This window comes from Cebidichthys violaceus, unplaced genomic scaffold (genome assembly GCF_023349555.1).
Source record: "Cebidichthys violaceus isolate CVI_PGR_0920_01 unplaced genomic scaffold, fCebVio1.0.p SCAF_3, whole genome shotgun sequence".
Taxonomy (NCBI): domain Eukaryota; kingdom Metazoa; phylum Chordata; class Actinopteri; order Perciformes; family Stichaeidae; genus Cebidichthys; species Cebidichthys violaceus.
The window spans coordinates 7710817-7737153 of NW_027176483.1; the positions used below are offsets into that span (position 1 = coordinate 7710817).

At 39.2% G+C, this 26337-nt stretch overlaps 1 protein-coding gene and 3 pseudogenes across 2 annotated transcripts; all 4 read right to left on the bottom strand.

The window, feature by feature from the left end:
* Window positions 1–3834: 3834 nt before the first annotated feature.
* LOC137881735 (neuroplastin-like) lies at window positions 3835–16512 on the bottom strand. Of its 2 annotated transcripts, XM_068723812.1 has the most exons (8): window positions 16024–16512; window positions 9720–9888; window positions 9494–9588; window positions 8335–8468; window positions 6938–8110; window positions 6195–6216; window positions 4934–5010; window positions 3835–4772 (listed from the first exon to the last, which is right to left on the bottom strand). In XM_068723812.1, exons 1-5 carry the CDS (start codon window positions 16112–16114, stop codon window positions 7667–7669), a joined length of 933 nt encoding a protein of 310 aa, XP_068579913.1. In that variant the 5' UTR covers window positions 16115–16512; the 3' UTR covers window positions 3835–4772; window positions 4934–5010; window positions 6195–6216; window positions 6938–7666. The 2 variants fall into 2 exon arrangements, with proteins under 2 accessions (XP_068579913.1, XP_068579912.1); XM_068723811.1 differs by having other exon boundaries at window positions 6195–8110.
* LOC137881737 (neuroplastin pseudogene) lies at window positions 10443–11326 on the bottom strand (annotated as a pseudogene).
* A 1465-nt stretch (window positions 16513–17977) lies between the features above and the next one.
* Window positions 17978–22124, bottom strand: LOC137881734 (UDP-glucuronosyltransferase 2A1 pseudogene; annotated as a pseudogene).
* An 837-nt stretch (window positions 22125–22961) lies between these two features.
* Window positions 22962–25337, bottom strand: LOC137881733 (UDP-glucuronosyltransferase 2A1 pseudogene; annotated as a pseudogene).
* Between the last annotated feature and the right edge of the window lie 1000 nt (window positions 25338–26337).

Here is a 26337-nt window from a genome sequence, read left to right on the forward strand (position 1 = left end):
CGGTTCAAACATTGAAATGCGTCAACGATATACGTGGCCGCTTCAATCCGAAGGTCATGTGAAAGCGGTAAACGGGAAACGCGTGTAAATCCAGGTAAACCCACAGCGTGCAGACGAGAGCGCATCAGGATGCAGCATGCTGAGCGTCGGACGTGCCGGAGTGGGAGAACGCTGCTGCTGAGTTCTTCAATGACAAAGCATGATCTCCACCTCCCCAAAATATGTGAGCTCTCTGTCAGTGCGAGGTGATGACACTCATGCACGCAGCCAGCACCGGCGTCCAAAGAGCGCTGACATCACTGATCCATCAGCCTCCCGCTTTCTAATAACGTGAATATCGATGGAGCTGATCCATCGGGTTGCCATATGAGTCTGGACGGTACATGCGCTCACCCCGCCCAGTCAGGACAGCTGGAGGAGGATTCAAGGATGCGATCCAGCCTTGGAGTTGATAGTTCACTAGCTGAGAGAAAGCGACGGGGACGCCAGAGAATAAAGTCATATGCATCATACCCAACAAATGTTTGTCGACAGGCCCTGCACACTGAAGAAACAATAATCGTGTCATAGTCTGCCAGACAAATTTGTATATTATTAATATTGTTTTAAGCTTTTAAGACACATTGCGATATAATAACACCAGTCAGCCTACAAGTGGTCATAATACTCAATAGTCTCAGAACTGGTTAAAATCCCAGACGAGCCCATAACTCTTTAGATTGACTACTATCATATATTTATCAAGTATCAAGAGCTGTGCTGACAAATACCCACACAGTGTTGTGTGTAGTGCCAGTGATTTAACACTATTTACATTATTTAAATCAGTCATGAACTCTTTTAAAATTAGGTTTTGGGGGGAGTTTTTCCTTTTGCGAATCGAGGGCCTTAGAATAAAGGGTGTCCTGCTGTACAGATTATAAAGCCCATTGAGGACAATTTGTGATATTGGGTTATATAAGTAAAATTGACTTGACAATATATACTACCTTTCTCCAGTGACCTACTATAGAGAACACGTTTTATCCATATGGTAGTCCTCATGGGCTGAAACATCTCCAATAAACTGAACAATTGTGTTCAAATTTATATTCCCACATCTTCTGATCAACTTTTGAACCTACAGCTTGAGGAGAGAAGTGAATGTGAATAATGTCCAATACTTTCCTTGTTAATGGGGGATTAGTTTCAACCTTCATTACTTACCGTGATAATATTACATCGAGGTACAACCTGTTTGGCCAACTACTCACTTTATTATGGCAGATGCATTAATACTCTTAGTGTCTGCAGTGTTTCATTTTTATTCCCCAAAGAAGACATTTTCAGTCGGGTAGAAAATAGATGAAATCCTTCCTGGCAAAGACCAATACTGCAAATTAATTTGGTGAAAGGTTGTTGACAGCTGGTTGCATTACTGTTGTATGATTCAATACAAACCATGTAGCAATTTCATATGGCCTAAAGCCATAAGAAAGAGGAAAGTGAACAGTTTGTTTCTGCTGTAATAATTCCTCACGATACAGTAATAAATTAAAATAAATGTTAATCCATCATAGGTCAAGAGTCTGTTACTATGCAACAGATACTTTCACCTATTTTATTTATTTTCATCAGTGGTCAAACAACATGGGAAAATAAAATTACATGAATTGAATAGAATACAATAGAAGTAAGAAAAAAGGGATTTGTCCTTATTAAAAAAATGAATGTAACCGCTTCTCTCTTCGGAAATGTTCCTACAGAGATCCAAACAATCTGTGTCTTGGCATCAGCACTTCAAGCTGTCAGTCTCCTGATCATGAACTACACAGATTAGGAGTTCACACTCTGTGCCTTATTTAGCACACTCCAGTCATCACTCTCCATTATGTTTGCAGGCCCGATTATCACCAAGTGTAGGACGCCATCTCAGATCACATGGCTGATTTGCACAAAGTTGCCAGTTTTTTTAGGTACACCTACAGTAAAACCAATGCAGTCAAACATAACCATGTTTTGTTTTTTAAACAGTTGTAACAATGGTTGAGTCAGCTTTAAGGTCATTTTGGATTGTGTAGTTTGTGGTGCTGTTGATCTGTGTTGTGCCATAGTGTCATGTATTTCACCCCTTTTATGTCAATGAGGGTAGAATAAATATTAGTTTTAGCTACGAGTACATAACAAACTGGTCACTGAATGTACATGTTGTGTTCCATGCTTTTCTTGTTGTCATGAACTACATGTGTAGTTTGAATGATTTGAACACTATCATGGGATATCTATTCACTAAAACGTGAAACACAGACTGTGTAGTAGTGAATCTCAATGCCCAGGTGGTGAACTGGTAATAGTCTTCATAATGTTCGGAACATCTGACAAGAACTGATTATTATGTTGTAATATTGCAGATGTTTGGTTATGTTGTAAAACATGACCGGAGATGATCTTTTAAAGTAGGCTCAGTCTGGTCACAGAGGAGGCAAGTAGTAGAACACGTCCAAAAAAGGGCTATGGTGAATTATTTACAACATAAATATTTCCAACAAAGTTTAAAATACCCTCTAAATTTGTTATTAAATACAACCCACTGGCCTGTTTAAGAACTAGACCATCAGATTTATTCAAACTTCACCTAACAACTCATCACCAGAATTAGAGATTAAACCACACAGACAGAAGCACAAATCTTTTTTGTCAAAAGTTGTGTTTTTTTTTCCGGGTTCACAAAGTCACAGATGTCTCTTTGCTTTAGAAATGGACTGTTCTTATTACTGTTTCAATCCTACTGGCATATTAATCGAGGTCACCATTACATCATGTGAATCAGATCCAGACAAATGAAAGACCAGCTTAAAAAAGGTATGAAAAACACATTACAATATTTCATTACTCTCCAGCTGGTAATAGTTAGAAATGTTGATGAAAGCCCAACAATGAGACATGACCACTTGTGTTTCCAGACAGCAGCCACAATAAAATAGCGCCTCCCTTTGCTGTGCTGCTGCAATTTCCTACATAATGTGTTGAATGTGCTGCCCACTACTGTTTGAGAATAACAGGAGGTGGACGTTTATTGGGTACACAGGGCTAAAACAGCCAGATGTAGGTAATATTGTGTCAAACCCATTTATCATATACCAGAGTACTAAATATAAAAGAACACCAGTATAAACAATTCATCAGCATTATAAACTACATTCTCCAAACTAACCATAAAGTTGAATAACACCTTTATAGAAGTATAACTTATAACAGGACTGTTTTAGACCGCATTAGTTTTAGGTAGACCTGATGAACTCAGTTATATGCAGTGTTGCTGCCTTTGTCAAACATTAAAATGGTAAAACTCCTCAGAATTAGTAAGTAATACTGCTACAGCATGGTACAAGTGTTTAAAGCATATTCTAAATTGCAAATGGAAATGCATCTGTTGCCGTGGATAAATTAGGATCCATATTCATATAGTACCTGCACTAATAATCACACATAGCTACTTATAGTGTTGATGATTTGTGAGTTTGTTCATAACTTCAGGCCCAAAGTTAGGATTTGAAATAATCCTAATGTTAAAAAGGGCTTGTGTGATTTTCCTTTTTTTAATACATATTTAATAATCTGAGATGCAAGATTTTCATTGCCAATGAACTGTAGTTGTATTGCATTTCATAATAATTCTCATCATATTTTGAGAAGCCTGAAGTGAGCAACTCAAAACCTCACTAGATGTCGCTGTTCTCAACATGTTGATATTTTTCAGCTTCCTGATGGGACGGCCTGTTTGCATCATTGATGGTACAACTGAATGTCTACTGTGCTCTACAAGGAAATCAACTCAACAGACACACTTCCTTTTTTGAGATATTTATTCTTAAAAATGAGTCGGGGATCTTTGAATTGCTTCACATGTATCAGTCCTGACGTTCGCCACCTCTTGCGTCAGCTATAGAGAATTCATGCAGCTGTGTAGTACGCCATCAACGCTCTACGGTGATCCTACTAGTTTAAAGCTTTGTCACAGAGAAATCAAAAGCTGCGATGGTTTTCAATATATTGATATGGATAATAATTGCATAGGATAATAGCCATGCTATACAATACACATGATTATAAAACAATATATTAGAATGGTTAGTACATATTTCCTAAAGTCGGTCTAAACAGTTTTTCATTATCCTCAACATTTAAGTGCATCATATCATATGAATAGTCTTTATATTAATGGTGATCTGATACATAGTTATAATGATTTAATACATACAGTAAAGAAAATCTTATTCAAATTTAGAGGGACATTGCAAAGCCCTTAAAATGCAATAGATATTTTCTGATAAAATGGTATGCAGTGGTATGATAAAACTGTACACAACTGTCATACCCAATTATGGTGGCATTTCATTTACATTGCCAAGTTTTGTTTTTCCTCTAGAACACACAGTACAGATTCTCTAAATGAAGCCACTCCCAGAGAAAGAGCAAAAAAAAAAGCCGTTTCTGTATCAAACAGAAGGTCAACATCTTGCATGCATTATTTTAGAAGTAGTAAAAATGTAAAATTAGTGGATAAGAGGGGGGGAAAAAAATCTTAACGTCAACAACTGCATGCACCAACAATGGTTATAATGTTAACAATTTCATATTCCATATTCGCACCCTCACACAATAAAATCATAAGGCATGCCTCATTGAACTCCTCCTCAACCATACTTGTAGTGGCAGATACATCCTCTTTACAACTGGTATGGACTCCCTTCTTGTTTACCTTCATATGGTCAATACATGTGTAATGAAACCTGCAAATAAAGAGAACATTCAACTCATTAGAGCAGACTGACAGTAGTCTTATTTCGGTTGAGCGCTTAGTGATCATATGGTGGATCATATTGTAACTTGTGGCCACAGGCTTGTAATACATATTTATCATCAGGCTTCCTCTTAATAATGTAATACTTACTCAGCAGACAGGCTGCTCAGTTTGTATTCCTCTGGCGGAGATTCTTGTCTTTGTGGTTGTTGGTTGAATTAGTTTTGCTTTAGCAGGAAGAAAACAACACTATCAGTTCATACCTCAAATAAAATCAGTCAAATGATTGGCAGAAAATAATTTGATCCCAATTCTAATAACTGTTGAATCATTGTAGTCATTTATCAACGAAAAACACAAAAGATTTGCTTTTCTCTGTTTTACATCATTAAGTCATGCCACCTCGTGATGGACCTTTAGCCTAATTTCTGTTATTTTATAGCATACATACGAATTCAATTAAGAAAAAAAAAAAAAGCGTAGATTAAAGGGGCACTGATTTTACACATAGCTATTAAGCCAATGAAAACAGTTGTATGTCTTCTGTGGCTAAGGGAGCTTTATAAAGTCTGAGAAAATTATCGGGTGGGATGCGCCTTTAAATCAATACTGGAAAAAAATACTTAGTTCAGCTCTAGTGTACACTGCATGAACACAAATTAAACTTTTCACTCTGGGGAAGTATAGCAGACCTGGGTCCAGTTACATATCTATTAAAAAATTCTTAACATTATTTGTATCCTTTAATGGTAACCCTTTACTTCAAGTCCCTTGTTTATAAGCAGAATAAAGACATCTAATAAATGGTTTATAACACACTATAATGTAGTTGTAAGAAGCTATAACAACATTTATAAATTTGTATTCATTTTAAGTATTGTCAACAATTATAAATTCTCCTTTGAACTGTATTTTCTAATAATTACTACAACTGTGTTTTATTACATCGCCATTTATTTTCTTAGTTCTTAGACTTATTTAGTTATAGTTGTTGACAAATATATTAACACTTATTCCTGCTTACAACTGCATTATAGTGTGTTATAACACAGTTATTAAATGTTTGCATACTGCATATGACTGATAATATGGTAAGTTAAAAGAAGTCTATTTTAAGTCTTAGAGCATCATGGGCAAGGCTTCACTCATCAGGACAATTCAGATGATAACTTGTCATTGAGGGCAACACATGTGCGTGCTCGACTTATTATATTTCTTTGGGATTTATATGAATACAGCAAAGCACTATCACATGATGCTCCCAGATATTTGGGACACAGATGTGGGGTGTACTGCACACTGAGCTCTAAAGACAGTCAGGAGTGGATGCATCATGATAAGATACAACAAAACACACACGTTATCAAGTTAAACACAGATAAGTTATTGAAGGTAAATTGTTTATACTTACACCGGACCTGAAGGGTCATCATCTGAGGCAACAAGGAAAAATATGGAGAAATGAAGACCAAAAAATAAAATAATCGCAAGAATGTTGCACACGTTGATGAAGTGTTTTTTTTACAGAAAGCACAAAGCATTAAGAACAGTAAGTTGTGACTGCCACATGGTGCTCTTCAGGTTTACACAACATTTTATGTTAAACTGTACTGCTTGTGCAGTTCGTGCTATGGGATGAAAACATCACCCAGATGAAGTAACAAAATAGTAAACAACAGGCTGTCATGCTGCAGGAAAAAAACACCACATGAAGTCACTCACAAAAACACAGAGTGCAGTTAAATCCAGCACAAGCCCACATTAAAACAATTACATACAGGCAAAATAAAAAAAAAAAAAAAAAAAAAATGCTGTTGTCATGCACAGACAGGCAGCGCTCACAAAGAACAGCTGTTCACTCAAAGAGATTAGTGAGGAGCAGCTCCATTAATATCAGGTAATAACGTCATTAAAGCAGTGTCAAGCAGCGGCAGCCAAAACGACTGATTGTGACTTGCATGCCATCTCACTGCTGCGGTTTGATGCAAAAACATGAAGTTACCGTATAAATAAAATCCTAAAAACTGAAGATATTGAAGGGCATTTGACACTAATGTTGAGGCTGAATAGAACCGTGTACTGTCCGGGGAACTGGAAGAAGATTAGGCTGAATGCTTATTAATATTCATGAAGCATGCAAAGTCTCACACTTACCACAAACATGGTTTTAGGTTATGCAATTTGGGGAGAAGGGGAACAATCTGTTAAAATATTCAACAGCCTAAGCTAACCTATGTAAAATATGAAGTATCAACATTTCATGTAAGAATTTGCTGAATGATTCACGCAATCCACATCCGTTTTGTAAGACTGTGCGGATTCTCAAGGGGACTTAAACACCATGTAACGTACCATAATGACAATATATTTCCCAAACTGAGTGAATGTCACAGCTCTGAGCTGTCAGTCATTCGCTGCACATTGCATCTGATTAGCGTGTGACAACATCAAAATTCAGTTTGAGAGGAAAAGGTCACCTAAATACCATTGATCCATAATTTATGATATAGCTTGACTCTTGGAAATTAAGCACTCAGTAGTATTAGAAAATCCCCAGGCTGGCATACACAGATTGTATAGCTAAATGATGTGTCTCGTGGTTAAGCTTGCAGCAGCTCGGGGACGGCACAAGGTCCCTGGAAAGCCGTTAATAATTGAAACTGTACACCACTGCAAAACTGCAGTATCATATTTCTCATGAATATTAAATGCATGAAATTGTCCTGACAAGGTGCGACCTCCTGCAACAGTGTCTGTCTGTTGGGTCAACCTCGCCAGACTGAATTATTGAATGCAGGCACAGCACAGTGTCAGGTGACTCTGTTAGTGTCTCCTGCTAAAGAATGACTTAAGCAGACAGCTAAAAATAAAGTGTGCCTACTCTCACAGTCGCCTCAGTGCCCAACAGCACACCGACAGGGGTTCGGGATGAAAAAAAAAAAATTTAACAGGAGAGATCCATGACAACTCTGAGCAATAAAACCAGTTTCTCCTCAGATATATTAAAAGCACTGGAATAATAACAGTCCTAAGCGCCACCGCCTGTGACTCACCGTCTTGTAAATCCTCTGGCTTCTTACGCTTCTCATAAACAACGATGATGACGATCAGGATGATGATCTCGGCCAAAACCCCCAGAAGAGGCCATAAGGGGGCCAAGTGGCTGCGAACCCTCAGCACGATCTTCTCGTCACGGCTGCCGAGCATGTTGGTGGCATTGCAGTGGTACTCGCCTGGATCTAAGGTAATGTCCAGGTTCACAATGTGGAGCTCGGTGTAGTTGTCTCTGCTGCTAATGAAGAAACGTCCGCTTGAGTTGTCAATTTCCTATTTAGGGAGAAGAAAGAAATGTACTTATTAATGTTTAGGATTGACGGTGGTTGTTTTTACATGGAAACTGTTGATTTTATGTTCTAGTTAAGGTCATGAGGTTTTAATACACTACACTGTATTTCATGCTATATTACAGCACCATGTAAGGACTTCCTAGACTGGCTCCTAAATTTCATTTATGTTGACTATATCAGGGAGTGTATATTCATATCACATACCCTGGGAATGCCGTTGTCGAACTTACGCCAGGTCCAGACCGGGTGAGGATAGCCCACAGACTTACAGTAGAGAACAGCAAGTTGGCCCTCGTTCTTATTCTCACTGCGCTTGTGGCCTGTAATGTCAGGAGCAGCTAAAACAAAATAACAAAGATCAGGTGTTATAATACATTCAAGAAATTCACAAAATAGAGTGTTACAGGTCTACTGTGGATTCAGTGATTCATGATTGTAGGTATTAGGGTTACAAATTTGTGCTTTTCTTTATTTAAGTATAAGCGGATAATAAATATAGTTCTTTTTATTGCATATATTGTTTACACAATAGTTAAGTAAGCAATGCTTATAGAATACAGCTACGTTTTTCGGGCAGTGAAAAGCTGCTTCACTGTGTTGAGATCATAAAAATTATTATTACTTACTTATTGAGTACTTTTCAAGCCAAATGCACAAAGCACTTCCCTGATTTAGGAAGATGACAGAAAATATAATTGGCATTAAAACAGCTGCAGGAGGGTAAAATAATGCAGCAAACTATATTGTAAAGTAGAGAAACATAAAAGAAATAAAACTCACAATAAAAGAATAATGTTGTTAAACTAATCCACCAAATAAAAGGTAATTCCATTGAAGTTTTTTTTTAGCCATGATCAACAAAGGGAAGACCCACTGACTTCTGAGTGAAAAGAGGTGAATTATAAATATTTCATTCACAACATTTCATCAATCAGGAACATGTGATCCAATTTAACATTGAGCTGCCTGTAGTAGTCTGTGTTTTCTGTATATTATGAATCTGCCTGGCCTGTAAATCTTTTTTCCTTCCCGGATGAAAAGAAATGCCCCATAAAATCCAATTTTCCTCCATAGCGATGCGTGTGACAGCAGAAAAGGCTGACCAGATTTTAACGTTGAGACGTAATCCCTTGCCATCAGACAAACAGGACACCATCTGCTGCCACTGAGCCGGGCATTGGTTGGATGGAGGTGTCAAGGGCGCAGGCTGCCCCCCGGGCAGCTAGCAGAGCCGTTTGAAATCACAGGTCCACACATGACAGCGCTGCTAGTGCTCAAGGCCATTTTTAATCAGGGGCATCTCTAATGTGCCCTTGAAACTGACAAAAAAAATCCCGCCTGCAGCTCACAAATCAACACCTACATTTAACTTCTATGGTGGCGTTTGCTGGAGGAGCCATCTCGAAGGTGTAGACACACATGTACCATCCGGCGTCATCTCCTCTTGGTTTCTTCAGCCTGCAGAGCAGAAACACACCTCACGTGAACCCACAACAGGCAGCTAAACTCTGTGTTTAACACACACACACACACACACACACACACACACACACACACAGAAGTTGCATAAAGTTTGCCGTGATGCCTACTTATACTCAGTGTTCCTATTTGGGCTGCGTGTATCCGGGATCTCCTCCCCGTTCTTCATCCAGTAGCTCTCCTCGTGCACACTGTGGGCGCTGGTCAGGTTGCACTGCAGTGTGTAAGAGTCACCTTCCACAGGAAGTGTGGCGTGTTCAGAGGCGGAAATGGACGGCTCTGTAAGAGAAACACAGATCAGCTTGGACAGAAGTGATGTTTGCTGGGACTCGTGGGTGGAGGATGGAAACGCACAAAGGGTTCGGACAGACACCACAGCCAGCCACACTTTATACAATATAGCACAGGAATAGAGTTGTGAAGTGGGAGGAATTATTTCAGGCATCCAGGGTTCCTTAAGTAGAAGTCATTTTCTGTGTTGGTAGGTGACTGGGAAATGGGAGCACTTCCAAGGTTCGGATGAAACTCCCTCAGTTGAATCATCAGTACAAAAGATATCCATCTATGTTAGAAAATATCTGGTTCTTTAATAAAACGTTATGCTACAGGTTTGTTGATGCTCTGAGCTACAGAAACATTTCGGTCTGTACCAAAAAAGTGTTGAGATTAAACACCCAAATTCAGCATCCGCATGTTTAAATCTTAATCTAGATTTCAGATTCTGGTACAGGATAGTTTGTGGTGAAATATACATCTGTATTAAAATACAACAAAAGCAAACAACAAACAAGTGTTAGAAACACAGAAATAATTCAGATTACTACAATAAAAAATAATAAAATTAAATTGAATATAATGTTATACAGTTCACAGAAATTAGAGGATGAGAGCTAAAGGGGGAGAAAAATCAAGTAAAAGGGAAATAGAGACGGGGAAGAGACTTAAGGCTGAAGGATGTACTGAACCAACGGATGAACACAAAATACTACTCAACTAACTGCTGGTAAAAGTACATAAAGACTAATTGGTGGTGCTTTTCTTCTAGTGGAGTGGAGTGTAGTGGAGGATGATACCGATGGAGGAAGCTAGAGACCCTCTGGAGAGGTTTTAGGGAGGCTGGATCACACAGGAACTGCTAAGTTTGGTTACTAACGGAAGGGAAGAGGGTGTGTCCTCTACAGTGACCACTCACTCTGCAGCACCGTTATAGTGGCCTGAGCACGGATCCAGGTGGTGGCTGGATTTTGGTGCAGGTCATTACGTCGTGGGTCATTGCTGGCTCTGCACTCATAGGTTCCAGCATCGTCCAGCGTGAGATGAGAGACACCCAACACGCTCGCGCCGTTGGAGCCGTAGGCCGTGCTGATGGACACTCGCCGCTTACGGGCGCCGTCCCACAGCTGCCTGAAGGAATCGACTCGGTTGATCTCAGAGTACCACCACTGGATTTCTGGGGTGGGGTTTCCCACCACATCACAGTACAGCTCAAAGGTGTCGCCCGTGAGCTTAGTCTCAGAAAACGGGGATTTCACAAAGCCCGCTAGTGGAGGTGGTGGAAGTTTAGGGGACAGCATGTCCAGAGATAAGCCCCCCGCAAAAAAGAAAAGCAGGTGGAGGATAGAAAAGCAAGAAAATAACAGGGTGAATTGAATGGGAAGAAGAAAAGGAAAGACAAACAGAAAAAAAGATGATATGAAATAATAATAATGATAATAAAAAAAAACACTGACAGACAAATTATCTTAAAGTGAAACAAAGGTTGATTTAAGTAAAACGAAGAGTAGAAAAAAAAACAAAGTTACAAACTCAAAGATATTGAATCAACCATCATAGAAGACTTAAATTACGAAAGTGGAAAAAGAAAATTTTGGCCATTATTTGCATTTAATTGTTGCTGATTAATTCTTTTTTTTCAATCAACTAATAGTTTCAGCTCTAACATACAACATAAAACCCAGAGAGAAAAGAGAGGCAACCTCAGCTCTGCCTAAAGCCATTATTGCTGCTATTTCTAGGAAGCGTTCATTCAAGTCCACTGGGACGTTATACCGAGGTGGCTCTCACTTGATTTTGTCCAATTAATGACATCATATAAATTCGGGCTTGCACAGCCCTCGCATCTAAAAGTCCTCCAACTGACCTTGTCATTTTCAGTGCATCTCGTCTGTGTAATGAAAACAACATTAGTGCTGGTTTATGTAATTATATAGTAATGGGACACAGACACCGGGCAAACTGTGCACTGTTGATTTTACTGGATTGAAATGTCTCCCTCTCTGAACTGAAAGCAAGACAAGTAAAACATTGATCACGGCTGCACAGATTGGACGTGGAGGAGGAGGAGGGGGGGGGGGTGTTGCTGTAATCATAAGCATGGTCTATATGCACATTGAGAAGAGATTTATAGAAACTGCAGCTCTGGGTCTCTGGGGAGCGTGTGGGCGCATGGTGATGGACCCCCTCCGTTTCCATAGAAGCACTCTACGGCAACAAAGTGGGAAGAGGAAGAGATGGCCAACCAGACCAGGCAAATCACCACAAGGCAGAGAGACATGTTTTTGTTTTTTTTGTCCAGCTGACATCATAACCCTGCTGTACAGCCTACAACTGGTGCATCAAGAGCAGAATATCTACTGTAGGCACAAATAGATTCCACCACACTCAGTTTATTAGGTACCCCATATTAAAGCAATGCAGTCTAATACAACAGTCCTGAAATAAATCCTCCCTTCATAAAGGCTATATTGTTGAATTATTGCATTACACTGACAGGTGTTCATTATTTAGCCTCATTGATACTGCTGTATGTGACTGCATCAGTCTTAGCTTGGTGTACCTAATAAACTGGCAACAGAGTGTTTATAAGTAGCAGTAAACAACCGGACTGGGTCTGAAAACTAAAACCAAAACCTCAGCTCTGAACACAGAACTGCTGAGAGACGGTTCCTGCCACCTCGGATAGTGTAGATGTGTCAAAAGTGCTGAGCGAGTAGCGCTGTGCTGCGCGCGCGCGCACACACACACACACACACACACACACACACACACACACACACACACACACACACACACACACACACACACACACACACACACACACACACACACACACACACACACACACATCACTCTCATGTCATGTTGATGTTAGTTTAGTGTTTTGTTGTGCATGTCTCACGTGTGTGATCTTAGAACTATAAAGGCTGCATTGCACTAGTCTTTTTATTTTTAATAGCTACCTGATTAATCTTAAATCGTCAACATATTCTTAAGCTTTGAATGTGCTGGGCTGCAACCAAGTGATCATTTTCTTTTTTCCAATTTATCCATCAATTATTTAAAATCAAGCTTAAAACCCTGTTATTTTCTACTGCCTTCTTATGCTGTTTATCACTTTTACTTTTCATTTCTATGTTTTCTTTTTTTTTGTCCACATATCACACTTCATAAATTCAATATTTATTGTTTCCAGATTGTTTCTTGACATTAAAATGTCTGTAAAGTTTATTCGATCTCTGTTTCTATATCCATGTTTGAAGCTGGATTTTGTTTATTTTCTTGTTTTCTTGGTGAATATTTAGAAGTGTGTGTGTAATAAAACAAAAACAAAAACCACACATAAGTGTTATTTCCACCACCTTTTAGAGTGATACACTGTATTTAGCAAGTTAGAAAGCTCTATCTAGTGAAAATCATTTGCATCATCATTTATAAGACTATCAAGTTTTTCTCTCCAATCAGACACTTTGATGTTTTAGTGAGGACCAATCAAAAGCTGCCTTTCAGTCACATCCTGTCAGCCCCTTGTGACTGTAAACTGAGAGAATGGTTAATATAGTGCGTGTACCAGAAAGTAGGAAATACATTCTCTGACAACAGAAGGCCTGGAATAGTCATGAGTCTTTCCTTGCAGATATTTTTTTTATATCTATATTATTCCTATGAATCCACTTAAACCAATTAATATAATATAGTTCTAGCCACTGTCCCAGTTACTGCAGCAATACATATTGAGTAGCTAATTGGATGCTAAATGAATATTCTATCAGAACAGAAGTGAGTCCTGATGAACAGACAACTATAGATTAGAAAAAGCATACAAGTATGGATTATTGCATATATTTAAGCGCTGAGTATTGAAATTTTCCATGAGTGACATTATTGTGATCTGATGTTGCAGAAAATAAAAGTGATTTTATGTAAAAGGAGTATAAACATTATTTCTAAATAAAATACTAAGATCAAAATACTCCGCAGCCATCTAGTTTTAATGTTCGTTAATAACCAACTTTATCATTTGATTTTAAAAGTTCTGCTCTTACAAACCACGTCTCTAATTGTCCGGGGGTTTTGATATTTTGTGTGCAGGGTATCAGGAAGCATGAGAAAAACCTGAGCTATAAAGAAAGAATTCAACACTCCGTATTAAGATGCCTTTGATTATAAATATGACAGAAACACTAATTAGAACTGAAACTATATTTCTATCAATTGACTAATTGAAAATAATTAAAATAATCTGCAGCAATTTTGATAAACAGTCTTTTTTTCTGACATTGTATTGACCAAACAATGAATCAACAAATTGAAAAGTAATCGGATAATTCAATAATTAAAATAATCAATATTTGTAGCCCCACTGCAAATGACAGATGAGAGCTTATAATTTAAAGCTTGTGATGTATGGTGATATCATATACTTCACTTGATGAACTCTATGTTGATTACAGAACAACTTAAAACCTTTACGCCTCAACTTTATACTCATTCTATAGTATTGAATAACATATCCCTTTAATATTTAAATTAAAGATGTGAGTAACCAATTGTTTGTCAGGATAATTGTACTCTGACCTGCTTAAACAATAATATGAACACAAGACTGATCATTTCCAAAAACTCATTACTGGAGCAACAAACTCCTCAGTTTGCATTGATCCGTTCATTAACTGAGACCTGCATTTATAGAAGTTTTTGTTGTGGCTTGTGCGTGACTTTTCAAAATAAAATAGTTTGAATGATGTAACCGCCTCCTTGGTAAGAGCCACCCTACTTCAGGTCAAACACACATCCTTAGGGAACTTTGGCAGGAATAGCTTCACAAGTGAGCAGCCATTAGCAGATAAAAATGGCTTCTGTGATGAGGCTTGCCGCTGTGCCCGTTAATAGCATTACCAGACTCAACTAATGGTATAATTATCAGTATTTAAAGTATACTGTAGCATTCTCTGAGCCATCCATCCTCTCTGGACTTTTAAGAAAATAAGACAAATTCACACTTACTAGCTGTCTGTCAGTTAAAAAGGCATCACATTTAAGCAGAACTTTATCTGCTGGCGTGCTGATTGAAGAGGAGATGTAATGAGTGGGTGTGCAGTATAGGAGATGTGTAATGCATGGTCAACTCAAGGGAAGGCCCGGGCTGAATAAATTCTCACTTACTGTTACACAATGTTTGTTAATCAGAATTACAGCATCCACCACCGAAGACTCAGCTGAGACGGGTTTACACTGTTTGGTGGGGGGGAGGGATTTATGAGCTGAGGGGTCAATTGGACAAGTAGAACCGTGCTGAGAAATCAATTCCATTCTGCAGTGCAGTACATCTCAGCGAAGAGTTAACAGATTCACTGTTGCAAGAGGACATTAAAGCCATGGTCTCAGTGCAGCATCTCCGCTCTAAAAATAGAAGCATGCAGCAAAACGGACTGGTGCCATTTACAGCACTTCTGAGGTCCTACATCTAATGACATGCATGTTGTGCTCGGTCACAAGGACCTGGACTGATGCAGGGAATGATCTCACCCTGTAGGAGGGGAATTTGGTGGTGCTGGATACTGAATTCCTGAGCCACATCCTGACATACCTCAGTAGACCCACGCGTGACAGACAGCATGATGATTGTGTGAGAACCAATCTCTTAGGAGAGCAGGGCAGGTTTTGAACTTCAGTGTGACACCATTTCCCTACATTCACCTATTGCTGTCCCCCGACCTAATGAGCAGAACTTGTCCTTGCTGCAATCAGCAACCGCTCATGTACATGCAGCTCCAACACTTCAAAGGACATTTTAGGGACACAGGCCTCCGCGTGGCCCACTTTAGCCCAACGAATAAGCCAATTATGTATTTACACTTCTTTTCAAATGCACATAATGCCAAAAACAGCGCTTTATTCGACTAATAGCAGTTTCTTACAGTGCAACGTTAAAGGGATTATGTAATGAAACCTGGTTGCTGGTGAGACACCCGTGATGGACAACGTTGTTAAAGAAAAGACACGTCTTGTAATGATTCATTAGAAATTCCCCACTGCAGAAATGCAGGCGACATCCCTTCCTAAAAGCCCCGCATTTTCGCCATGACGTGAGAATAACCGCCGTGTAGTTTTCTGTAGGAAGAGCTCGGTTCCTACCGTTCTGAGAGGAGACAGACTGCAGCATCAGGGCTCCAAATATCGCCACCGAGAAGGACATGACTGCAGCTCTTCGTTTGCCAGGTATCATCTTCGGAGACTGGGGGGGGAGTGGAAAATGCCGGTAGGACCGAGTGCTAAGGTGACCTGTGCGGGATGCGATGATGCGGCGTGGATTCACCTCCTCACACTCCAATGGTATCACGCAGAGACAGAAGTGTCGCTAGGTAGACTAGCGGGAAGCCCTTTGCTGGCTAGTTACCTGTGCGGCTCTCTGCTGTCAGCCCGGTGCAGCAAGGGAACCACCTTTTTTTTTTTTTTCTTTTTTTTTTTCTTAACCACCCGTTTAATCTTAAATCCCGCGAGATCTTGGAGAAGCGCATAGACAAGCGGGCACATCCACACAACGTCCCGTCATAAAGTAGAGCATAAATCAATTATATTAAAACAGACAAAATGGACGCTATTATTTCTCATTGAACAGTTAAAAACCAAGCAGGTACGAGTAATTCTCAGGTATTGATACAACTGTAACGGCACCCAGAGCTTTACAAACCACTACTAGGCCTGAAACTGTGGATCAAGCAGTCCCTCAGTCTGACATAAGCCCTGACCTTAACAGCACCTAGAGCTTTAAGTAGTAATCCTATTTCTCTTTGAACTAATATAGGGTAATGACAGCCTCACGCACCTTTGACACAGTGCTACCTTGTCCCGAAACTAAATTGAGCCTGTTAAGTGGCCTAAACATACTTTACTTGTGGTAAATGTCATTGGAATCATTTCATACTCATTGGTGTGACTCTTACTGGATGTGGATTCTGTGCAACTCAATGTGACAACATACATCATATGTAACGTTACATGGATCAGCAGACAGAATAAAGCAAAGTGAACAAACTGAGGCCACTGATACTGCAATACTGCATCCATTCCACTTAATTGATATACCGAGGTACAGGAGAAACACCAAACGCAAAAGTATATGGAGGAGGCAGAAGAGTTGCTTTGTATTAGTATGCAAATATTATGCAAGCTGGTCTAGCAGTGAGATTCAGTGCCTTGCTTTTGTAATCAATGAAGTAAATCATCTTTTTTTCAAATATGATGCAGTATGTGTAATAATGAAACGATTGAACATGTTTTTAGATCAATATATCAAGATAATAGAATATATTTTATATTGTAAATGTAAGGTGCATTTTTACAACGAAATAAGCAAGAATATTCTGATCTAGACCATTTCCCAATTCATGGTATTTAAACAAAGGTTATGTTAACTGATGCAAATTTCAAGCAAAAACTGCCAAGATGAAGCTTACTATCACCAGTTTTATATTTGTGTGCTGTATTATTTTATGAATCCTTTTTTTGAGAAATATCCATCTGTACAGAGGCCCTGAGAGGCAAGTGAGAAAAAAGATTCTGGTGATCCATTTTCTATGTCTGATCGAAATTGTTTTCTTTCATGTCTGACTTTCGCTATAGGATAATCTTTCTAAGTATCTTCATTTTTTTTCATTTGTTAAATCAGGGGAGAAAAAATCGTTTTGGCAGGTGAATGCTTTTTGTTAGGATAATTTTTGTAAGTGTTTGTTGTTGTAATACTCATTTCGGCCATAACAGGCTGAAGTGCATGTCTACCAAATGTCCTATATAAGACTAAAAGCATTAATGGTTTCTTCCACGTGTGTTTTAAATTTCCCATGCACTCTAAATAGAAGATATGTATATTGTGTTAGCAGGTTATGTCAAATTGCTGCCATGTCTTTCTTTTTGCAGAAATGTATTTTAATTGATGTTAATCTGCTGTTATGGAAAACATGAAAGCTTGAAGTCATATTTAGAACATGTGACAGTGGTGCACCTCAGACTCTTGTGGCAAAAGTGAGTTTTACAATAAGAAACCCTTCAGATTCTGACCAAAAAACATCCACCAGCCAAAACATTCATATCACCTTGGCAACATTTTTATTTCCACCTGTTTCACAGATAATGAAACAATTAAGGAACTTAAAAAGATTATCCTTTCAAAACTTTATTTTCACTTGTTCTCAAGTCAAAAATACAGAAAAAATAACAATATAGATGAGATGTAGAAACTCTATCACCAGATTTAAAAGCAAGAGCTGTAAACAGGAGTTGTAAAGGTAATGCTTATTGTCTCATTTTGTAAATATTACATAATCCCAAAACTGTCAAGGTAAGGTTTCTTCTAACTGGTCTCAATAAATGTTGTGCGGTGTATTTACCATTTGCATGACACTTTGGTCCTTACATAATGGAAGTTAATTCCGTCTAATGAAAACATATCAAACAAAGAAATAAAGTGAAATAATATGTAATATGCATTTCCTTCATGTATGCATTTACGGTTTCCTAATAAAATCAAACTGTTTTAATTTACAATCATTTAGTCTTTTGTCTGTGATAACTTAATGAATTGCTTCTAACTAATACATCAATTTATCTTCCATTAATAGTCCCCAGTTTGGAGAAACAGACAGAAGTATGGGCAAGAGAGCAAAGCAATATACTGCTGTGGATACGGGCAGCAGCAAAACGTATTTGAGGCACATAAAAGAAAAGCTCACCTAAAAAATAAATGTAAAAAAAAAAGAAATCCGTTTATGTAAATGTTATTTTTAGATTATTTTTTCCGCTTTATCTTGCCATCAGACAGCCTTTCCAATGGGGAACTGACCTGACAGTGAAATGTATTCAAGCTCTCTTCAAAGCCAGCAGACACAGAGACAAAAACAATAATGATAGCGTACACTTGACGTGGAATTTATGTTTTTAGGTGGGCCTTTCTTTTAGGTGGCTAAAATATGTTTTTGTACATATTTTTGTACCGCTAATACTATCTACTGCAGGTAAAACATTGATTATGGTTAAGTAACTCACACAATCCCACTTCAATATCCACACCATAATTCATTAGCTAGCACATATACATTCCTTATCTATGATCTGTTAACAAAAACATTATGGTAAATAGACTGAAGCAGTACAAAACCAGCTGACATTGACAGTTATCTGATAGTTAGACATTCTGTCAGTTATATCACTCCAAAGACAGATATTGCCTTGTGAATGTATTTCATATTACAAAACATATTGCACATACTGAATGGGTGATGCTTTCGGCGGTTCGATCCCCGGCCCCTGCTCTACTATTCTCATGTCAATGTGTCCTTGAGCAAGACACTTAACCCCAAAATTGCTCCCGTAGCTGCGTCTACGGTGCGTAGATAGATACTGAATTGTAAGTCGCTTTGGATAAAAGCGTCTGCTAAATGACTGTAATGTAACTATTTCTTCCAGTTAATTTAAGTTTTTATTAAGACTTTTCCAGATCAGTTTCTCATTTCCCCTTGCATCATTAATTACTCAAATTAAAACAATCAGCTTTAGCCTTCCTTATGTTTCTTTCTATCTTATTTCGAAGGGATGTCAAAGTGTGCCTGTCATTATATTTCCTGATTTAAGTGCTCTTTTCAGCACAGCATCTTCCTTTCGTATTTGTCACCAGAGGGTGTCATTGAGCCATGGTAAAGGGTTCTTTTGTCTAGGTTTGTATTGCACCTTTTTTCTGAAGGAGGATATCACTTTGTTAAAGGTAATCAAAAAAGTATTGCTGCGGTTATTTTTGTTGATCCTTGCACCAGTTGAGTAAGATTGAACTGGTCTGTTATCTTCTTAAGTTTCTTCCTATCTAATGGAATTTATTCTGCAGAATTTCCTGATTGCTGGGTTTAGCCCCTTTGATTTCTGTTTGGGAGGATTTGAATTGTCGGGGCTTGTATTTTCATTAGTATTCCCAAGTGACTAATTATACTAATGCCGTCAACTTTAGAAACATCACACACAGAGAACTGTTGGGTTAATGTTTGGTAAATCTTGAATTTTGCACACAAAACCAACATTTTATTTTTCATGTCATTCATGTTTAACTTTTTTCCCAACAAAAATAATTCTCCACAGTAACCTTACAATTGAAATGCAGGTGAATGTTACAAGCAAAACAACTGCCAACAAAGCAGCAATGACATCAAAACAGTTGTAAACAAACCAGGACATTTTGGTGGACTGAGTCTGCAGATGACGGGCTCCTTTATGTCTGATGACATATTCTATCCAAAACATTGCCTGGTCCAGTGGTTTCATGGGCTGATCTGTGTTCAGCCTTGAGAGCCTCTGCATGTTTTCTCTGTAAGAGGAATTGTAAAGAGCCGTCTTGAGGGCATCTGCAAAGATGTGTCTGTCAAGCTCGGCAATATCAACAATCACAGCTCCTCCCTTTGCTCTGATTCTGGAGAGGTTATCAGGCTGGTCAAAGAATAAAGGAAGTCCAACTACAGGAACTCCATGATAAATTGCTTCCTGAACCCCATTGGTGCCTCCGTGGGTCACAAACACTCTTGTTTTGGGATGTCCTAAGAGGTCTTTCTGTGGCAGCCAGTTGACCATTAATGTGTTGTTACCCAGGTTGGCTGGCCTTTGTCCCATATACCTCCATACGACCTTCTGTGGCAGCTGGGCGAATGCTGCAGCAATCTCCTCAGCGACATCTTCAGGGAGCTTCGCGACCAAAGTTCCTAAGGTCATCATAACGACCCCGTGATCTCCAGAGCTCTGGACAAACTCCTCCAAGTCTGCAGGGAGTGGCTTTGGGGGCTTGCACTGAAAACCACCCATGTAGATTATATTTGGCATTGTTGGACGTGGAAATTCAAAGACAAAATCATTCCTCATAAGCCAGATATCTGCATCCAGAAAAAACGTTGAGTAATCCACATCGGGACCAAAGTACTTTTTAACTACTGGTTTGTAATGAGGTTCCGTGATTAATGACATTGTGTACATCCCTAAAGTATAGCTCAAAATATTCTTTATTCTTTGTGGGAAGGTCATCTTATCTGTCAACTCTGTTGCAGTGAAAGGAATGTATGACAAAGGTGAGGGGGCCATAAGAAAATGAGCTTCACCTTGAATGGTCCACCTGACATTAAAAACAAGAGGAACTTGGAGCCGACGTGCCAGCATTGCCCCGACACCGACACCAGGGTCGGTCAAAACGACATCATATTTGGCTTCATGGAAAGACTGCATCAGGTTTTCATCTTCAAACATCTGAATGGCCACTTCACTCATTCCCTTGTGGAGCAGAGAGAACTGTCCGACAACCAGCTGCTCCATTTGAATTCGAGTCCAGATTTTAGACCAAAAAGATGCATGCCTACCCTGAAGCCGGATTTCCAGCTGTCGAGACAAAAAGTCTTCAAAGTAGTTTTGCTCAAATCCACCAGGGCTAGGAACAGTGACAGAAGTGTAGAGAGGAGACTTTTCACTGATGTACCAGCTATCGGACGCCCGAACCACAGTGACCTTGTGGCCTTTGGCATGCAGCTCCTCTATGATTACTTTCATATTTATCCAATGGCTTCCGTCCAATGGGAACACCAGGATTTTGCCTCCAGATGCACTGGAGAGTTGAATCAAGAGTAGAGCAAAGGTGATGAGAGACGAGGAAAACACCTTCATGGTGACGTCCCTCAGAGACCAAAAAAAAGCACAAAAGGAGATCAAAATGGAATTATTTTTCTTTACAATCACACTATAACATGACATACAGTGGTGGATAATGACTAAGTGCGTTAACTCAAGTCCTGTACTTGTAATTTTGATTTACTTTTACTTTAAGAAACATTTCCCCTCTTTAAACTTCTCAGATGGCCTCATTTATATAATAGCTTGAGGTCAAAATACACAAAACAATAGATTAAATAACATTTTCAAACATAAGTTTATAGACTGTTAACTAATATTATCGTTTGTTAAACTTTACACATACAGTACACGCAACTACCAAGACTTGCACTGACCATGTCTCAACAAAACACACATTCCACGGCTGTTTTACTGTACGTGTGCATAACAGAGCTTTTTATTAACACTTACCTTAATCCACAGGTACAGGAAAGACAATCCAACTTCAAAGTGTCAGTTCAACGACTGTATCGGTTATTTGATAAGGTGTTGTGCACAGTTGGAAAGAAGGAAAGGTGAATGAACCTCTTGGTATGTCCTTCAACTTCATGACTGGCTGGCATGTAGTAACATGTGATGTATTATGAACAGCTCTGTTGTATAAGAAGGTGTGTACTGCTGCAGAAAATGGCCCTGTTGCATAATATGTGTTTTGTACCGCAGCAAGAGTTAATATTTAGTTGTAAGCACAACACATTGATCTGTTGGGCCATCTAGTGTCAAGTTAGTGTAATTTATGTTAAATTGCTCTTGATTGTTTACCTGAAGAGAGCATTAATATGAACCAGTCCATTTTTTCAGAGCCTTCTTTGGGCTTCTCACCCCTTAAAACTAAATTACTTTGTAGACCTCGTCACAGGTTGCATACAGGGGATGGCCAAATCTAAGAGAGAGTTTTCCCTCCCAGAATGTTTTATCTGAATACTTGTCAGGGACTTGAAGATGTACAGTTACACAATATTCAAATGCAATAAGCAAAGAAAACAAGAACATTTATTAGGTAGAAATATAATAACTCTGTGCTTTAATGTCCTGTTAATCAATTCAAGGCCCCTAAGATTCATCTTGGGACTTTGTTGGGGGGGTCCCTGACCAATAAAGATAAATAAAGTAAAACGTTTTTTACAGTACTGTATCAGTAAACATTTGGATGGGTCTACCTCCTATGACAGAGTGCAGAAAGTACACTCTGTCGCTCCGAGTGTGGAGCTCTGAATAACTGAGCGGTGCATTCCAACAGCGTTCAAAATTTATGAGAAAAAGAATGTGCTCTTTGAACATTAAATCATGTGAACATAGTCTACTAGTAGATCTCGAAATACAAGTATACATGTGTAAATTAGCATGATATGTCCTCTTTAAATAAAAAAAGTTAGCAAAGAGGCTGCATTCCAAATGTATTTTTAATCAATGCCAAACATTACATATTACATTTGTGTTAGAAAACCATGACATATTAAGGTGAAATTTTATTTTATGAATCGAACAAATATCATTATCATACAGTATTTATACTAATGCTGTCAACTTTAGAAACATCACACACAGAGAACTGCTGGGTTAATGTTTGGTAAATCTTGAATTTTGCACACAAAACCAACATTTTATTTTTCATGTCATTCATGTTTAACTTTTTTCCCAACAAAAATAATTCTCCACAGTAACCTTACAATTGAAATGCAGGTGAATGTTACAAGCAAAACAACTGCCAACAAAGCAGCAATGACATCAAAACAGTTGTAAACAAACCAGGACATTTTGGTGGACTGAGTCTGCAGATGACGGGCTCCTTTATGTCTGATGACATATTCTATCCAAAACATTGCCTGGTCCAGTGGTTTCATGGGCTGATCTCTGTTCAGCCTTGAGAGCCTCTGCATGTTTTCTCTGTAAGAGGAATTGTAAAGAGCCGTCTTGAGGGCATCTGCAAAGATGTGTCTGTCAAGCTCGGCAATATCAACAATCACAGCTCCTCCCTTTGCTCTGATTCTGGAGAGGTTATCAGGCTGGTCAAAGAATAAAGGAAGTCCAACTACAGGAACTCCATGATAAATTGCTTCCTGAACCCCATTGGTGCCTCCGTGGGTCACAAACACTCTTGTTTTGGGATGTCCTAAGAGGTCTTTCTGTGGCAGCCAGTTGACCATTAATGTGTTGTTACCCAGGTTGGCTGGCCTTTGTCCCATATACCTCCATACGACCTTCTGTGGCAGCTGGGCGAATGCTGCAGCAATCTCCTCAGCGACATCTTCAGGGAGCTTCGCGACCAAAGTTCCTAAGGTCATCATAACGACCCCGTGATCTCCAGAGCTCTGGACAAACTCCTCCAAGTCTGCAGGGAGTGGCTTTGGGGGCTTGCACTGAAAACCACCCATGTAGATTATATTTGGCATTGTTGGACGTGGAAATTCAAAGACAAAATCATTCCTCATAAGCCAGATATCTGCATCCAGAAAAAACGTTGAGTAATCCACATCGGGACCAAAGTACTTTTTAACTACTGGTTTGTAATGAGGTTCCGTGATTAATGACATTGTGTACATCCCTAAAATATAGCTCAAAATATTCTTTATTCTTTGTGGGAAGGTCATCTTATCTGTCAACTCTGTTGCAGTGAAAGGAATGTATGACAAAGGTGAGGGGGCCATAAGAAAATGAGCTTCACCTTGAATGGTCCACCTGACATTAAAAACAAGAGGAACTTGGAGCCGACGTGCCAGCATTGCCCCGACACCGACACCAGGGTCGGTCAAAACGACATCATATTTGGCTTCATGGAAAGACTGCATCAGGTTTTCATCTTCAAACATCTGAATGGCCACTTCACTCATTCCCTTGTGGAGCAGAGAGAACTGTCCGACAACCAGCTGCTCCATTTGAATTCGAGTCCAGATTTTAGACCAAAAAGATGCATGCCTACCCTGAAGCCGGATTTCCAGCTGTCGAGACAAAAAGTCTTCAAAGTAGTTTTGCTCAAATCCACCAGGGCTAGGAACAGTGACAGAAGTGTAGAGAGGAGACTTTTCACTGATGTACCAGCTATCGGACGCCCGAACCACAGTGACCTTGTGGCCTTTGGCATGCAGCTCCTCTATGATTACTTTCATATTTATCCAATGGCTTCCGTCCAATGGGAACACCAGGATTTTGCCTCCAGATGCACTGGAGAGTTGAATCAAGAGTAGAGCAAAGGTGATGAGAGACGAGGAAAACACCTTCATGGTGACGTCCCTCAGAGACCAAAAAAAAGCACAAAAGGAGATCAAAATGGAATTATTTTTCTTTACAATCACACTATAACATGACATACAGTGGTGGATAATGACTAAGTGCGTTAACTCAAGTCCTGTACTTGTAATTTTGATTTACTTTTACTTTAAGAAACATTTCCCCTCTTTAAACTTCTCAGATGGCCTCATTTATATAACAGCTTGAGGTCAAAATACACAAAACAATAAATTAAATAACATTTTCAAACATAAGTTTATAGACTGTTAACTAATATTATCGTTTGTTAAACTTTACACATACAGTACACGCAACTACCAAGACTTGCACTGACCATGTCTCAACAAAACACACATTCCACGGCTGTTTTACTGTACGTGTGCATAACAGAGCTTTTTATTAACACTTACCTTAATCCACAGGTACAGGAAAGACAATCCAACTTCAAAGTGTCAGTTCAACGACTGTATCGGTTATTTGATAAGGTGTTGTGCACAGTTGGAAAGAAGGAAAGGTGAATGAACCTCTTGGTATGTCCTTCAACTTCATGACTGGCTGGCATAGTGTACTTTGAACAGCTCTGTTGTATAAGAAGTTGTGTACTGCTGCAGAAAATGGCCCTGTTGTATAATATGTGTTTTGTACCGCAACAAGAGTTAATATTTAGTTGTAAGCACAACACATTGATCTGTTGAGCCATCTAGTGTCAAGTACAATTGAAATGCAGGTGGATGTTACAAGCAACACAACTGCCAACAAAGCAGCAATGACATCAATACAGTTGTAAACAAACCAGGACATTTTGGTGGACTGATTTGCTCTAATTCTGGAGAGGTTATCAGGCTGGTCAAAGAATAAAGGAAGTCCAACTACAGGAACTCCATGATAAATTGCCTCCTGAACCCCGTTGGTGCCTCCATGGGTCACAAACACTCTTGTTTTGGGATGTCCTGAGGTCTTTCTGTGGCAGCCAGTTGACCATTAATGTGTTGTTACCCAGGTTGGCTGGCCTTTGTCCCATATACCTCCATACGACCTTCTGTGGCAGCTGGGCGAATGCTGCAGCAATCTCCTCAGCGACATCTTCAGGGAGCTTCCCGACCAAAGTTCCTAAGGTCATAATAACAACCCCGTGATCTCCAGAGCTCTGAACAAACTCCTCCAAGTCTACAGAGAGTGGCTTTGGGGGCTTGCACTGAAATCCAACCTTCTGGGCAAAACTACATTACTTTTTACCCCTCGTCACAGATTGCATTCAGGTGATGGCCAGGTCAAAGACACCCTCCCAGAATGTTTTTACCTGAATAATTTTTCAGGGACTTGAAGATGTACAATTATACATATGTATAATTGTACATCTTCAAATACAAATGCAAAAAAAGCAAGGATTAAAAAACATGAACATAATTATGTAGAAATAAATTACCTTGTGCTTTAATATTATTTTATTCAATTCATGACCCCTCAGATTTCTTTTTGGACTTTTTTGGGGGTCCTGACCCTCAGGTTGAAAACCACTGCTCCAATCTTTGC

Bases quoted from the DNA above. Each gene is read 5' to 3' on its own strand.
- LOC137881735 (XM_068723812.1), bottom strand. From the start codon at position 16,114: ATGATACCTGGCAAACGAAGAGCTGCAGTCATGTCCTTCTCGGTGGCG. The intron at 9,889-16,023 runs GTAGGAACCGAG...TTTCTCTTACAG, and splicing joins GTCTGTCTCCTCTCAGAACG to AGCCGTCCATTTCCGCCTCT. The intron at 8,469-9,493 runs GTAGGTGTTGAT...ATTTTGTTTTAG, and splicing joins CGCCACCATAGAAGTTAAAT to CTGCTCCTGACATTACAGGC.